Source organism: Trichosurus vulpecula, chromosome 4 (genome assembly GCF_011100635.1).
Source record: "Trichosurus vulpecula isolate mTriVul1 chromosome 4, mTriVul1.pri, whole genome shotgun sequence".
In the NCBI taxonomy this organism is placed as follows: domain Eukaryota; kingdom Metazoa; phylum Chordata; class Mammalia; order Diprotodontia; family Phalangeridae; genus Trichosurus; species Trichosurus vulpecula.
In genome coordinates this window covers 65,138,639-65,155,965 of record NC_050576.1, presented here as the reverse complement: position 1 = coordinate 65,155,965, position 17,327 = coordinate 65,138,639, and the positions used below count along the sequence as shown (strand labels likewise).

General features: G+C 38.1%; 1 protein-coding gene across 1 annotated transcript in view; it reads right to left on the bottom strand.

Moving 5' to 3' along the window:
• Window positions 1–616: 616 nt before the first annotated feature.
• LOC118847465 (dimethylaniline monooxygenase [N-oxide-forming] 1-like) overlaps window positions 617–17,327 on the bottom strand; it is a 30,479-nt gene continuing 13,768 nt past the window's right edge. Inside the window, exons 5-9 of the mRNA XM_036755948.1 lie at window positions 7,494–7,636; window positions 6,320–6,519; window positions 4,031–4,386; window positions 2,344–2,416; window positions 617–1,309 (exon numbers count right to left, since the gene is read on the bottom strand). Coding sequence (XP_036611843.1) covers window positions 967–1,309; window positions 2,344–2,416; window positions 4,031–4,386; window positions 6,320–6,519; window positions 7,494–7,636 — 1,115 coding nt within the window. The 3' untranslated portion in view covers window positions 617–966. The remainder of the gene's footprint in view (window positions 1,310–2,343; window positions 2,417–4,030; window positions 4,387–6,319; window positions 6,520–7,493; window positions 7,637–17,327) is intronic.

Here is a 17,327-nt window from a genome sequence, read left to right as displayed (position 1 = left end):
TGTTGTTTGGAGTCATGAATCTGAATAGAAATTCCCCCTAATTCCTCATAGTATTATCACAAGATGAAGCTCTCAGAAGCAGTGTTCATATGATAGAAAGTGACATTGTGTACATAGGCTTATGAGAGTGAGGTAGGGCTGTTGGCTTCCTGGGTCATTGAATTCATTTGAAAACACTTGGAAGGATTGAATTACTCCCAAATTATCAGGCCAAATGATTTCATATTGGTTGAGCTGGGGCTCACAGCAGATTAATACAGGTTGAAAAACTTCACTGATGTGTGTGTGTGTGTGTGTGTGTGTGTGTGTGTATGTGTGCCATTTAGATATTTATTTAATCTACCTACTCTTCACATTGGTCCTGAATAGACATTACCTCCCCTTTCTCACCCCTAATTACCCTCTTTCTTAATATCCCTTCTTTCTCTTCCCAACAATAAAGAGATTAAAAAAACCCTTGAAAATATTCACTGCTTCTTTCATTGTTCTTCAATGAAAAGCATAGCATATAACCTCTACACAGACCTAGTATTTGTAAAGTTTTGGCTGCCTAAAGTACATAAATTGAATTAATAAATCTTCACAAAGGAGAAGGAAGTGTAGATACTCAGATTGGTAAGTCCTCTAGAGCTACTAAAATCAGAAAAAACTTTTATTCCACTGGCATTAGATGCAGATAATAAAGATGAAAACAATTACCATGATCATAGCTCACATTTACACAGTGTTTGAAAGTTTACAAAAAATGTTCCTCCCCATAGGTTGGGAGAATATGGAGGTCAGTATACAGCTGGAGAGGGACAAGGGTGGGAAAAGTACACCCTAGAGACTATTGGCCAATAGGGCTTTCATAGAGTCTCTAGAGTGCATGTGGATTCCAGGTGGGAAGAATAGTGAAGGCTCTGCTCTGATGGAGGATCTAGAATACCACCCTAGACATTTCTTCTAAGGAACCAAAGCCTTCAGCTATTTGAAAATAAGAAATACAGCCACAAGTAGAGCCCAAAAGCTAAAGACTTTGAGTAGGTAGGAAAAAGTATCTGGAGTCTCTTGTATGACTCGAGTTTTTGTTGGCTTGATTGTCCGGTCCCATTGGGTCAGAATGGCATCCCTGGCTCCATCCCACTTCCCTGGGCCAGTCAGACGGTACTGGTATGAGGTAAGTGGCCCGAAGAAAACCTTAAAAGCCAGTAGTGGGTCCACCAGGAACATAGATAACAAATTGGGTTTTGCATTGATGAAGGACAAGAGCTCATCTATGTATATGACACGATTTGTTTGCAAAACCAGGCTGAAGTGTAAACCAAACCTTTGTGAAGAAGAGAAGAAAAAAGAAAGGTCATCTTTTTATGGGTAAAACTGAAATTCTCCTCCTAAAATTCAGAATCTGTGACTTCTCTTTCATTCTAACAGGTACTAATGTATCTTCTATTCTCAAAATTCTTCTCCTATTCCTAACAATAAAGTGCAGTCCTTTTAAAAACACTACTTTGGAGCTACCACCCTAGGGCTGGGCTGTTCTAATTGGTAAGAGTCAAATTCTATCTAGCCAGCCCCAGAGCCAACCATGCTTCATCCTAGCTTTCTTCTCAATATTCTTCCTGCTCTAATCTCCCAACCAAAGCTCCAGAAATCATGCCCTGGAAGAGATTGGCCATTCAGCTAAGGAAAAGCCACCCTGGGACCATGCTGCACAGATTGGTGAGAATACACTGTATTTATCTGGCCCCAGATCAAACCATGGTGTTATCTTTCTTGACATCCCTCCTATTGTCATGTATTCTAAAATTCAAAGTCCATGGGACTCAAAATGGTATATTGAATATTCCAAGAACTGTCTTTAAATTCAGGATGGCCTAGGTTAAGCGTTCTGCCTCTGACTGGTTATGTGGTCCTGGGAAAATCACTTAACCTTTCTCTTCTCTACACATTTCTCTAAACCATATATTTCACAGAAGGTGCTGACCTGCTTTGGTTGAAGGAATTTCCTAACCTTGGAGTTGTTTATGTCAATTAAATCACAGGAAAAGTCTTTATCTCTATTCTGAAGTCCTTAGTTCTTTGACATGGTAGATAGTCATGATCTAGTGTCATCATTGTCATGATGTAGTGGGTACTCTCATTTACTCTTTCACCTGCAACTCCTAATAAAGGTTGCTCTGGAACTCTTCCAGAGTTCTTGATGCTCTCTTCTGTTTGAAATTCACTGCTTTTTGTCATATCTGGTTAAGACACTAGTCAATGACCCTTTGGGGAAAGCTTTACTGTGAATACTGAAAAGTTTTAAAAATTCTAGTTGTAAATTAAAATAATATATACAAGTAATTAAGGGACACAGCCTACCCAGTGGGTTTATTTGCTTTCCTTGTGTTAATGTCTTCTCTCATGGTCTGTGCTGGTGGTAGTTTATTCAAGCCTACAAAATAAAATTAAAGATTTCCTTTAGATGTCTATTAGAACTCTGGGCAAACCATATGAAGTGCCATGATATATAATTGGTGAGGTTGGCCACTGTTTTTCTTGTGCCCAAGAGAATGATAAAACCAATGGTTCAGGTTCCTGGCCATTCAAACCTTCCACAAAGGCAACTTGTCATTCATAAGTCACAAGGGAGTCCTTGTGACTTAGGCTTACTATGTCTTTGTCTGTATGGTATCAAAGTAACCAGCAGAAAAGTGAAATTTAAGTCAACTGACCAGTTCTTTGGCCTTTATCATCAAATATCAGAGTTGGGAAACACCTCCTAAGCCTGTCAATCCAAACTACACCTAAATAAAAATCTCTGCAGTATATTGGAATAATGGTCATCCTCCAGTAAGAGGAAACTCATTACTTTCCAAGGCAGCTCATTCCATTTGTGGATAGTCCTAATTGTTAGAATTTTTTCCTGCAATCAAGCATAAATATGTCTCCTTGTAATTTTCACCCACTATTCTTAGTAAAGTCTTCTGAGGCCAAGTAAGATACATATATTCTTGTAAGTGTAAATATTGTTACCATGTGTATTTTACACCTCTTTTTTTGCTAGGATATACTTCCCCAGTGCCTTTAAGACACTGATATGGCAGGGTCTCAAGGTCCTACACCATTCTCATCATCCTGCTTGTAATGCTCTTCAGTTTATCAGTATTCTTAGTAAAATATGATGCCCAGAAATAATGAGAACATGTTAGATATGGCCTGACCATGGCAGAGTACAGTTAGACAACCACACTCTTGTTCTGAAAGTCATGCTTCCTTTAATGCAAGCTGGAATCACAGGCACTTTTTCTTTGGCTGCCTTATCACATTGTTGACTCATATTAAGTTTGTAGCATGAAGTCTTACAAATCTTTGTCCCTCTACCTAAGTTGCTTAAAGTTAACATTTTCTCCATCTTTCACTTGTGAAGTTGATTTTTCAACCCAGTTGTAGGACTTTAAATTTCACTTAATTAAATGTTTACTTGTTAGATGCGTCCCAACGTTCTACCCTGTCAAGATGTTTTTGGTTTCGTTCACAATGCAGTGTGCTGTCAGTGACTTCTCACTTTTGTCTCATTGGCACATTTGAGTATGCTATCCATGCCTTCATCCAAGTCATTGAGAAAAATGATAGTGAGTATCAAGGAGAGAGATCTCTGTGGGTACTACATTAGCAACATCTTCCACTGTGACATCAACATCTTAATAAATGATTATAAATCGACCTAACTCTCATATTACTGTACAAAGCAACCAGTTTGACTAAAATATTTTCACTATGATCACAATTTTTGTGTCTTAATTAGGCCTATTTATTTCACTAAAATGGCTGATGGACATTCAGAGATACAATGTTAAGTCATCATTACCTTGTGACTCAGTCAATACTAATATAAATCCAGCTTTTAGAGTTTCTGTCTGTTTTAAATGGGAACTAGTGAGTTATGAAGATTTATAGTTTCTAAAATCAATCAGCCATCATTTCAACTTTGAGTTTGAGAACCACCCTACCCCCAACTGTCTTCCCTTTTTGCCTCTTTGCCCACTCACATTTTCCACCTACATACCCTTTAGGACTCTTGTGGCCCATCGGGCTTGTACTTCTGATGTGCACGCCAAGGATCCCAAAGGCTTGATGAGCCCAATGACAGCCAATGTTGTTTTTTCCAGATTTGCAGGGAATACATATTTATACAGAGAGGCCTGATTGTTTTCCACTTTCACTATAGACTCATCAAGGAAAGGAAAAGCAAAAGTATATCCTGTGGCCAAGACAATTATATCAATAGGCTCTTCTTCTGGAGTATTCTTAAACACCACGGAATTTTCCTTCACTTTCTCCACCCTAGGTTTGATCAACACCTTCCCAGTAAGTATGCGTCCTGGGAGCTCATCATTCAGTACAGGCTCTCTTAGGAAAGTCCTAAATAAAATTAGAGAAAGGAGAAGTTCACCAATGAATAATATGCCTCATTTTTCCTCTGACCTCCCTCTGATTCTAGTTTTGATTCTGGAATTCTCCCCTCTCAATGAATATGAGGTGTCAGGCTTGAGAGAAGAAGTTGTGAAGGAAAGGGTTTTTAATTTCTGATAATGGCTTCTCTTTACAGGCTACTGTGTGACCAACATTCAAACAGATTGAGGACACCTAAGAGGTGGATGTTCAGGTTTCTGCCTCCCCTTCAGCACCTCTGTGTTTTTTTTCCAAAATTTCAGTGATTCCTGATTAGCTCTATCTTGTGAGAATAACTGGAGATAATCCCACAGCACTTTTCTTCTGGTGTCGTAGGAGTTTACGTTCAACTTTGGGGATTAGAGGAGATAAGATGTACACAGATATGGTAAGGAAATGCAAAATAATTTCAAGAAGGAGCAAGTGCTAAAAACTGGGCTGCTCAGAAGAAGCTCATATAGCACATGGCACTTGAAAAGAGCCTTGAGAGAAGCTAAGGGTCTAAGAGTTATAGTTAAGGAATACATGTATTCAAAGAATTGAATTGACAAACTATACAAAGGTATGTAGTTGGGAAGGTCTACGGAATTCACATTGGAAATCCAGTTAGGATAAATCATGATAGGGAGTAATGTGAAAAAAAATTTGGAAAGCTAGTTGGGAGACATTGTTCAAGACTTCAATTATCACCCCTTTGCTTATATAAAACAAATCTGTAACTCCCTTCCAAACTTTTCCAGAGTTCCAGTTTTACGTATCCAATTCTTGTGGGATATTGCTACCTTCACGTCCACAGCACCTCACAATGTCCAAAATGTAACTCATCAACTTTCTCCCCAAATCTACCCCTCCCTTTAACTTCTGCATTTGTGTTAATGGCAGTACCATCTCCTCAGTCACTCAGGCTTGTAACCTTGGAGTTATCTTTGGCTCTTCTCTCTACCTCTCCCATCCCAGTAATACTTCAGCAACATCTCTCACTTTCACCCCCTCCTTTCCACTTAGGTCACTACTACTCTAGTTCAGCCTCTTCTCTCTTCTAACACATTAATGATAGTTCCCATTTATATAGGGCTTTAAAGTTTACAAAGCAATTCCTTACAATATCCTTGTGAAGCATCTACTGAAGTATCATTATCTCCCCTTTACAGATGGAGAAGCTGAGGAACAGAGAGATTACGTAACTTGTCTAGGGTCACACATCTAATTAAGCATCGGGGCCTGGAATCCAACCCAGGTTTCCTGACTCCCATGTCCAACTGTCTCTTCACTCCACCACATATTGTTTTAACCTTCTAAACAGCTTTCCAGTCAATATAATTATCCTTCATATGGCTGTCCCTGGAATCCTGCTAATATACAATTTCAGTTGTGTAACTCCTCAAAATCCATTAGTGGCTCCTATTGCCCACAGAACAAAGTAGAAGCTACTGATTCTGGCACTCATTGCTCTGTGTTTGGAGTCACCATCAAGCCCTGATTCATGCATTCATTAGTTGTATGACCTTAGGCAATCTACCTTCCCTATCTGAGCCTCTATTTTTAAACTACAGAATGTCACAGCTCTTTTTCTTTCCAAAGTACCTTTTACCTATTAGGTCCTTATTATATATTTGCTGAATTGAGTTGAGATTGTCTTGTTGAGGGTGTATTTTGTGGTCATTAAGAAGACTGCAAATGGAAACTATAGGCTGTAATTTCTCCTTACCAATGGAACAATAGCCCACACATCTGTCCCTTGATCAAATTGAATCTTGGATGTGGTTCTGTACTCTGTCTTTCCATATATTTCAACAAAATAAACACATAGCAGCATGTAGCAGCAACAGCACTCCAGCTTTGCAAAAGTTACTGAGAAATCTGGGGTCCCATCTTTCCAAGAACACAGAAGTCAAGAAATTACCTGTTTTCTGGAACCAAACCATAGTTTGTATGATCGAACCAGCTATTTGCCTTTTTGCCAATTAACCAGTTTACAACTGAAGTTGGGAGGGAACTTCTTAATGCATTTTGAAATCGAGAAGTGAACACCATGTCCCAAGGATACCCATGATCAAAAACCCGATTTATCACCCATGAACCTCTAGTGGTGCTGAGCAAGACCTAAAAGCAAACAGACAAATAGTTTGGCATTTCCTTCATAGGGTTGCTGGGAAGATCACAAGAGTTAATATTTGTAAAGTTATTTGCAAACCTTGAAGCATTATTTAAATGCCAGTTATTATTATCATTATCATTATTATTCAAAGCACTTTGTAAACCTTAAAGTACCATAAAAACATCAGCTGTAATTATCGAGTTAGAGGCACTAAATGCTCTGCCAGTTCCCAAATCTTCTTTCCTTCCCCCTTCACCTCCACTTTGCTAAAAAAAACCAACTTAAATAACTTCATGGTTTATGTTGTGCTTTACAATTTGCAAAGCCCTTTACAGACATTATCTTGTTTGATCTTCACAACATTTCTGTAGGTATTATGTCCATTTCACAAATGAGCAAATTGATTCTCATAGGGTCCAAATAACAGATCATAATATAGCACTTTGATTTTTTGCAAAGACTTGACAAACATGATCTCATTTGATCCTCAGAACAACTCAGCGAATGGGGGCTATTATTGTTCCTGTTTTACAAATGAGAAAATTCAGGTCTGAAAGAGGTTAAAGATCTTGCTTGGGGCTCACACAGCTAGTAATTCTCAGAGGCAGGCTTTCAATCTTGGTTGTTGTGACTCCAAGTTTTCTCTTTCTTTCTTTCTTTCTTTCTTTCTTTCTTTCTTTCTTTCTTTCTTTCTTTCTTTTCTTTCCCTTTTTCCTTCCTTCCTTTCCCTTTTTCCTTCCTTCCTTTCCTCCTTCTTTTCCTTTCTTCCTTTCCTTCCTTCATTCCTTCCTTTGTTCCTTCCTTCGTTCCTTCCTACCTTCCTTCCTTCCTTCCTTCCTCTCTAGAGAAATAATAAATTCAGAATTTATAGTGAAATTGGCCAATAAAGAAGCACAGCAACATTTCTAAAAGGACATTCAGCATATCAGCACATTTTATACAGCATTTTAGTTACAGTTAGTAATCTCAAGGTCTATACCTTTTTAGCCATGTGACTGGCCTCCACAGCAATGTCTGTGCCAGAGTTCCCCATGCCAACCACAAGGACTCTCTTTTCCTTGAACAGATCTGGATGCTTGTACTCCCGGCTGTGAAAGTACTGGCCTTTAAAGGTGTTGATACCTACAGGGACGAACAAAAGAGAGGGAATGAGAGACTTGACAAGCTCTGTGAATAAAACCTGTCATTCAGTCAATAACATCAGTTTGGGGTGATATTATGCTTTCCTTATCATATTATGATATCACTTAAAAGAGCCACCATACAGAAGAGGGATTAGATTTGGTCTGTTTCGTCAGGGTGAGGATGAAGACTACTGACTAGAAATTGTAAAGAGGAAACTATCTTGTTGTAAAACTTCCTAACAATTAGAGCTATCCGAAAGGGGAATCAGCTATCTCTGGAGATGGTAGAGATCCTTCTTTGGGAATGCATTGGGCTACATGGCCACCATAGTCTTTCCCAACTCTGAAATTCTATGATACTGTGAAATAATTAGCAACATAAAATTATTCAATCACGAGTCACTAGTTCATTAAGTCCATGTAGTGTAGTGATATGGTGTTTGCAGTCAGACTGGTTTGAATCCTGGCTCAGATACTATTTGTACAACCCTGGTCAAACCACTTAATATTTTTGGGTCTTTGTCTCCTCATCTGTGAAATGGTGATAATAATGTTTGCACGATTGTCTCCCTCATAGAGTTTTAGTATAAAGAAGTGCTTTCTGGCCTTAAAGCACCATGTAGGATTAAGAGCTAGAAGCGTCCGTAGTCCATCTAGTCCATATCCATCATTGAGTGTATTTTTCAGATGAGGAAACCATATTCCAAAAGTCTTGTCCAAGGTCATAAAGGTAATAAGTAGAGGAGGAATGAAAATCTCTTCTCTCCTGAAATCTATTGTTCTTTCTTATTTGTGATTAATGAAGCATTGTTTGTTGTTCAGTTGTGTCCAACTTTTCATTTGGGATTTTCTTGGTGACGATAGTGGATTGGTTTGCCATTTCCTTCTCTAGCTCATTTTATAGTTGAGAAAACTGAGGCAAACAGGGTTAAGTCACGGGGTCACACAGTCAGTGTCTGAGGTCAGATTTGAAGTCAGGAAGACTTTGCCACCTAATACCCTTAAGCATTGTTTACTACATCATTAACAATCTGACTAAAAGGTTATGGGGCAGAGAAGTGAAGGTGCTTATTTTGTGATTTCCCTCCTCTGATGTCTCATCATAACAAAGAGGTGACTCTAGGATCTTGAAGGGCATGGCGGTGGAGTGTGAGCTCTAGGAAATCCTGCCAGGTTGAAAAGGCTTAAAGCATGTGCTTTGGAGATGAGCTCTCACCAGATGAACACCCAAGGTAGGTTCAGAGAAACTCATCACTAAAAGGTTGATCTCCAAATATTTTGAAACCGCCTGCTCAGCTATGCTTGGAGGTATTGTATTGATCAACTGATGCCTTATTTGTTACTTTTCAGCTATTTGGATGGTGGAGTCATAATAGATTTTTCTGTCTCTATGTTCAAGCCAGAAAAATAGGTCACAGTGAAAAGGGCCCAATGAGTTACATGACTGGATTGAAGAGGTGACTTTGTGTCATTAATAGGGTTATATTTCTTCTATTCAAGACTGACTTATATAAATAGATACTACCACCACTGACTCTTAGGTCTGGTAGTGTTTAGAATGAGGAAGATACCATGTTGCTTCCAATCTCTAGGAAGTATTAAGGAGCAGGCTAGACAGTTTCTAGCCAGAAGGAAGATAATGAAATATTCCTTGGGTAGACTGAGGTAGTGAGTGGTGATTAAAGATGTGTAGTTGGGAGAACTCTTTGGGCCCTTCCTGGTAGACAGGTGGCAGCTCTGTATCTCCTTATTTTGGAGAAGCCATAATCATCAGATCTTTCCTTCAAAAATAATAGCTAAGATTTATGAAGCACCTACTATGTGCCAGTTGCCACAGTAGTTGTTGCTGTGGTTCAGTTGTGTCTGACTCTTCATGAGCATATTCATTTGAGTTCTTCTTGGTGAAGATACTGCAGTGGTTTGCCATTTCCTCCTCTAGCTCATTTTACAGATGAGGAAACTGGGTTAAGTGACTTGCTAGCAGTAGGTGTCTGAGGCTGGATTAGATTTCAGGTCTTCCTGACTCCAGGCCTGGCACTCTATCTACTCACTGTGCCACCTAGCTGCTCAGTTGCCATGCTAGCACTTTACAAATGTCATCTCACTGGATCCTCACAACAATCCTGGATGGGGTAAGGTGCTAATATTATCCCTATTTTATAGATGAGGAAACTGAAACAAATAGGGATTAAGCGACTTGCTCAGAGACACAGAGCTAGTATCTGAGGCTAGATTTGAACTCAGATCTTCCTGACTCCAGTCCCCACACTGTATCCATTGAGTTACCTAGCTGCCCCTTCAGTCCTCCTCTTTTGTATTCTCTCTTATTCTCTTCTCTCTTAATCTGGATCTGGGAATTGTATTTGACTTCATGTCAAGGTAAGCCAACTGAGCCAAAGACAGATAACTGAATTCCATCCTATTTGCAGGAATGCTGCATGTCTGTGTCTTTAAACTTACTGTATTACAGACTCATGAAAGGACATCAGAGAGGGTTGTTGTTGGCAGAAAGGCTAAACAAAGACCAGCAATTTTGCTGTTGGTAGGAAGGTACAATAAAGGCAGGAATTTATAATAAAGGAACTAAGACAGAAGCCATTGGACCTACTTTTGTTCTTGATCCTGGGTTTATTTTCAGGGCAACCATGAGCTTTTTGGGGAAGGGGAACTCATGGAAACTCATTGCTCCATATCCACCTACATCCTCTGTGAAGGTGTTGTGTGAAAATGGGTTGAGGTGATGCAGACTGAGAATTTGACTGGTGTTAAAAGGAATTTTCTTCCCTCTCTCCATTTAATAGTATTTTTTTTCCAACTGAATGTAAGGATAGTTTTCAACATTCATTTCTGTAAGATTTTTCATTCTAAATTTTTTTCTTTTTCCCTCCCCTTCCCCCTAGCCAAGATGGCATGCAATCTCATATAGGCTATACACATATAATCATATTAAACATCTCTCCACATTAGTCATATTGTGAAAGAAGAATCAGAACAAAAGGGAAAAATTGTGAGAAAGCAAAAAAGAGAAAAGTAGTATGTTTCAATCTGCATTCAGACTCCATAGTTCTTTCTGTGGACATGGATATCATTTTCCATCATAAGTCCTTTGAAACTGTTTTACAACATTGTGTTGCTGAGAAGAGCTAAGTCTATCAAAGTTGTTACTTGTACAATGTTTTTCTGCTCACTTCACTCAGCATCAGTTCATGTAAGCCTTTCCAGGTTATTCTGAAATCAGCCTGCTCATCATTTCTTATGGCTCAATAGTATTCCATTACATTCATATACCACAACTTGTTGAGCCATTCTCCAATTGATGGACATCCCTTCAATTTCCAACTTATAATGAGAATAATACACTACGACCAGGTAGGATTTATTCCAGGAATGCAAGGCTGGTTCCATATTAGGAAAACTATCAGCATAATTGATCATATCAACAACAAAACCAGCAGAAACCATATGATCTCTCAATAGATGTAGAAAAAGCCTTTGACAAAATACACCACCCATTCCTATTAAAAACACTAGAAAGCATAGGAATAAATAGAGCCTTCCTTAAAATTATAAATAACATCTACTTAAAACCATCAACAAGCATTACTTGTAATGGGGTTAAGCTAGATGCATTCCCAATAAGATCAGGGGTGAAACAAGGATGTCCATTATCACCCCTATTATTCAATTTAGTACTAGAAATGTTAGCTGTAGCAATAAAAGAAGAAAAAGAAATTGAAGGAATTAGATGATATGATGATTTACTTAGAGAATCCTAGATAATCAAGTAAAAACTACTTGAAATAATAAATAACTTTAGCAACATTTCAGGATATAACATAAACCCACATAAATCCTTGGCATTCCTATACATTACTAACAAAGCCCAACAGCAAGAGATAGAAAAAGAAATTCCATTTAAAGTTATTCCAGACACTATAAAATATTTGGGAGTCTATCTGCCGAGAGAAACCCAGGGCCTATATGAACATAATTCTGAAAAAATTTTCACACAAATAAAGTCATATCTAAATAAGTGGAAAAAATGTCAGTTGCTCATGGTTAGGCTGAGCTAGTATAGTAAAAATGACAATTTTACCTAAATTATTTTTTTATTCAGTGCCATAACCATCAAACTACCAAAAATTATTTTTCAAAGCTGGATAAAATAATAACAAAATTCATCTGGAAGAACAAGAGGTCTAGAATATCCAGGGAATTAATGAAAAGAAATGCTAGGGAAGGTGGCCTAGCCATACCAGATATTAAACTGTACTATAAAGCAACAGTCATCAAAACTACCTGGTACTGGCTAAGAAACAGAGTCGCGGATCAGTGGAATAGGATAGATACACAAGACGCAGTAGTCAATGACTATAGCAATCTACTCTTCGATAAGCCCAAAGAGGCCAGCTTCTGGGCTAAGAATTCACTATTTCACAAAAACTGCTGGGAAAATTGGAAAATGGTAGGGCAGAAACTGGGTATAGACCAATATCTTACACCACATACCAAAATAAGGTCAAAATGGGTTCATGATTTAGGAATAAATGCTGATACTATAAGCAATTTGGGAGAGCAAGGACTAGCTTACCTATTAGATTTATGGAAAAGAAAAGAATTCATGACACAACAAGAGATAGAGAGCATTATAAAATGCAAAATGGATAATTTTGATTATGTTAAGTTGAAAAGTTTTTGCATAAAAGAGCCAATGCAACAAAGATTAGGAGGGAAGCAGAAAATTGGGAGGAAATCTTTACAACCAGTGTCTCTGATAAAGGCCTCATCTCTAAAATATACAGGGAACTGAGCCAATTTATAGGAATCCAAGTCATTCCCCAATCGAGAAATGGTCAAAGGATATAAACAGGCAGTTTTCCGAGAAAGAAATTAAAGATATCTATAAGTATATGAAAAAATGCTCTAAATCACTACTGATTAGAGAAATGCAAATCAAAACAACTCTTAGATACCACATCTCTCCTATCAGATTGGCTAAAATGACAAAACAGGAAAATGATAAATGCTGGAGAGGATGTGGGAAAATTGGAACACTGTTACACTGCTGGTGGAGTTGTCCTTTCCATTTTTAATGATCTCTTTGGTATACAGATCTAGCAGTGGTATTGTTGAATCAAAGGGTATGCACAGTTTTATAGCGGTTGGGGCATAGTTCCAAATTGCTCTTCTGAATGGTTTGATCAGTTCACAACTCCACCAGCAATGCATTAGTGTTCTAATTTTCCCACTTCACCTCCAATATTAACTGTTTTTTTTTTTTTGGTCATATTAGCCAATCTGATAGGTGTGAGGTAGTAGCTTAGAGTTGTTTTAATCTGAATTTCTCTAATCAATAGTGATTTAGAGCATTTTTTCATATGACTATAGATAGCTTTAATTTCTTCATCTGTAAACTGCCTGTTCATATCCTTTGACCATTTATCAGTTGGGGAATAACTTGTATTCTTATAAATTTGACTCACTTCTCTTCACATTTTAGAAATGAGGCCTTTATTAGAGACACTGGCTGTAAAAATTGTTCCACAGCTTTTTGCTTCCCTTCTAATCTTGGTTGTATTGGCTTTGTTTGTGCAAACCCTTTTTAATTTAATATAATCAAAATTATCCATTTTGTATTTCATAATGTTCTCTCTCTTGTGTGGTCATAAATTCTTCCATTCTCCATAGATCTGACAGATAAACGATTCCCTACTCACCTAATTTGCTTATGGTGTCACCCTTTATGTCTAAATCATGTACCCATTTTGACTAAGAGAAATTTTCTAATACCAAATCAAATAATCTTTTTGGGTCAAGGATTTTGGGTGACATCTGGAGATATCAGTAAAAAGGAAAAACAAAAACCTCTTATTCCTAGATTGAAGTTTTCTGCTATCTTTTTTTGCTGCCTTTTGGTCTAGGTTACATTATCATGCCACTAAGCTATGAGGGTTAAAAGGATTTTAGCCTTCTGAGGCATCCCAGTTGAGAGAGTAGTATAGGTAACCTGGAAGTGGAAGATCTGATGACCAGAAGATGGCAGCAGAGAGCAGCTCATGGACCCCAGCAATGAGCTACAAAGAAGAGTCTGCACAACATTAGGTGGACGGCAAGGACATACAGTGAACAGAGGGATCAGTAGAGATGACTTTCTGGGGACCCACATTTGAACAAGGCACTGAGTGTTATGTTCAATTTATAGAATGTTTGCCTTGAGCTAAAATCTCCCTGAAAATCCCTTGCACTTGTAGGTAATCATTACATGGTGATCTCTTTCCCTCTTACTGAGTAAATTGTCCCAGTTTAATCAATGGGATTCATGCAGCCAAGTATTCCATTGTTCAGTGCTTAAAGATACTGACAACTAGTTACTGGGAAGGAGAGGGTATTGATTATACCCTGAAATCCCTATTTGGAAGAGAGAGGCTTAAAAAACTAAATCATCTTTTTTTTTTTTTCATTTCTAACTCGTGAAACTGTCAAGGCACAAAGGGATTGTGGTCTCATGTTTGTACTATCATGTCATAGGATGCTTGCTAAGAAGAAGACTTAGAGCTAGAAGACATCAGAGGGCATCTAGTCCAGCTCTCATTTTAAGGAGGAAACTGAGGTCCAGGGAGGCCAAATGATGCCTCAGGATGTACAAAAATGTCAGACATGGGCATTGAACTCAGGACCTCTGACCCCAGAGCCAATGTACTTCCTTTTTTAGATTAGATAGATAGATGGATGGATAGATAGTAGATGGGCAAATGGATAGATAAATAGACAGATAGATAGGTAGATAGATAGAGAGGTAGATACAGCGCTCAGTAAGTGCTTGCTTTGTGCCAGGGACTGTGCTAATACTTGGAGTATAAGTACAAACAACAAAAAAGACAGTCTGTGTTCTCTAGGAGTTTTCCTTCTAACGGAGGAAATATTTTTATCATAAAATTGACAAAAATCAACACATACACACATTTCCTTAACCAAAGAAGAGGAGAAAAAAGGATTGTTTATGAAACCATGAATCTCTACTACATATGGCTAGTTGGTTTAGTGAATAGAGTGCTGAGCCTGGAGTCAGGAAGACCTGAGGTCAAATCTGGCTTCAAACATTTTCTAGCTTTGTGACTTGGGGCAAGTCACTTAATTTCAGTTTTTCAGTTGTAAAATGGGGACAATAATAGTGCCTATTACCTCCCTTGGTTGTTATGAAGCTTGTATGAAATGATATTTATAAAGCCCTTAGCACAGCACCTGGCACATAGTGGATGCTATAATAATGTTAGCTATTTATTGTTATTATTGGTTTGGTTTACCCTAAAATTAACACAGTAGTTCCCACACTGCCCTACTAGTCTGTGTCTCCTTTTGAATTTCCTTTTTCTACCTTCTATTTATCAGTACATTTCCCCCTATATTACACTGCCTCCCTAAGCTACTTTTAGGGTAATTTTTTTGATCTCTCTCTCTCTCTCTCTCTCTCTCTCTCTCTCTCTCTCTCTCTCTCATCATTTCTTATGGCTCAATAGTATTCCATTACATTCATATACCACAACTTGTGAGCCATTCTCCAATTGATGGACATCCCTTCAATTTCCAACTTATAATGAGAATAATACACTACGATCTCTCTCTCCCTTTCCTCCCCCTCCCCTCTCTGTATCTCCCTCTCTCTCTCTGTCAGAAATGGGGTTGAAGTGTCTGTGAAAGTAGTAGGTTTATGGCTGAGGTCACAGATCATCTGAAGTAATGAAGTATAAAGTATTTTGTGATGTTATAGAAAAAACTGAATATTTTGTAAAATTTTGATTTGCACACAACTTTTCAGAAGCACATTTACCATGTTAAATGAAGTCCACTTGTAATGTATGTCATGCCTCTTTCTTCCATGCCTCAACCCAAACAGTTAAGCCAAACTGAAATTGAATGTATTTATCACAGAAAAATGAATTTGAAATATAAACTATTTTTTTTCATTCAACAAATAAATTAATATCTTCTTTTTGCATAGTTCTAGGCACTAGGGGTAGTGGTGTTGGTTTAGTGAGCAATTAAGATTTAAAAGACATTTTATCTCCTGGAAAGAATGTATAATTTGGTAGGAGAGATGAAACACTTGCAAAGGTCTCAGTTGATATGGTCCTGCACTTTCACTGCTTGTGAAAGACATAATGGCAGAATGGAAAATACAGTGGATTTACTGTCAGAACCGACCTAGGTTCAGATTCCACTCATGACTCTCTCAAGTTGTATGATCACAGACAAGTCACTCAATCTCTCTTAATTTTGGTTTCTGCATCTATAAGTCAGATATAATAATGGCGTTGTCCCTACTGGAAAGGGAAGATCTGAGGATTGAATGAGATTAATACCTTTAATCACTTTGCAAACCAATAAGTGTTATAAGTATATCCACACAGCATATACACAGAGATAGGCAGCTGCCTCATGGTGATGCCCTGCCTGTTTCTGGATGACTACATGTGCTGGCTCAGCACTGTAGGACTTGAGTGTTTTGGGATAATGGAGCTGTCCTCTCATTGGTTCCTTAGCTGCATGATGGTGTCAGGGCAGGGGGGCTACATTAATTTAATAAGGAGAGACATCTTCCCGCTTGCTCTCTTCTTTTCTTTCACCAGTACAAATAGTTCTCTCTCTCTAGGCTTTACGTGAAAGGTTTGAGAGTGTTAATTTGCCCTTTCTCTCAACCCCAGCAGAAAAAGTGCACTATGAGCATGTGATAGCTAAAGCATAGGTTGGCTTAGCAAGTCTAAGATGGGATCCCAGACCTCTGACTGCCTCTTCTGCTTTGTATTCTTTCAATAAGCACACATGATTGAGCAGTGATCTTGAGATAGACATCTCTAGCATTAGAGGCAGCTTTTTTGTTTTTCAGAGGTCAGATCTCCAGACTGTCAGGCAGTGATGGATATGATTAGAGGATATGATGCCATATGGTGCCAGGTAGACACAATATCCACTGCAGTGCTTCTTGGAGGAGAAGACAGCCATAGAAAGGACAATGAGCCTAAGCCATGGTCTGGATTGGTAGAAGACATGGAGGAGGGATACAGAGCTGAGAAGAAATGGAAAATACCTATTCATAAGTTCTATGAGTTGCTTTGTATTTTTCCATTTAAGTTTCAAACTCTTAGGAGAATATAATGATAGATATAAGTTACTGAATCATTTTTAAAAGTTCTTATTAATTCTTGCTTCAGAATCTTTGTATTTAGCATTTCTTTTTGTGAACGAAATAAATAACTGTCCTATACCTGATTTAGAATGCACAGTGAGTACACTGTAGTACTTTCCTCCTCTCACTTTGAGCAAAAACTAGACTAAACTAGCCAAACTTAAACTTCAATAAGCAATGTTCCCACCTAAAGTCCCAGGATAAGGATATAAAGAGTTAAAGATTGAGAGAAAAAGAACTTGTCCTTTTTAGGTAATCATGTTCCCCTACAACTCAATTTGGACCATGTCTACCTGGCTTCAGAGTGAGAGTCTCTTTAATGGAGAAAGAGAAAATGCCTAACCCCTTGGACCCAGATTGTGACAGTAATTGTTAAACATTAACAGAGGTCAGTTGTTACTATTCATAATTGGCAAGAAAATGGATCATAGACAATAAATTTATTGGTATGGCATTTACTCATAGAGACTGAGTCGTTGATTCCAGTATTGATTTGGAGACTGCC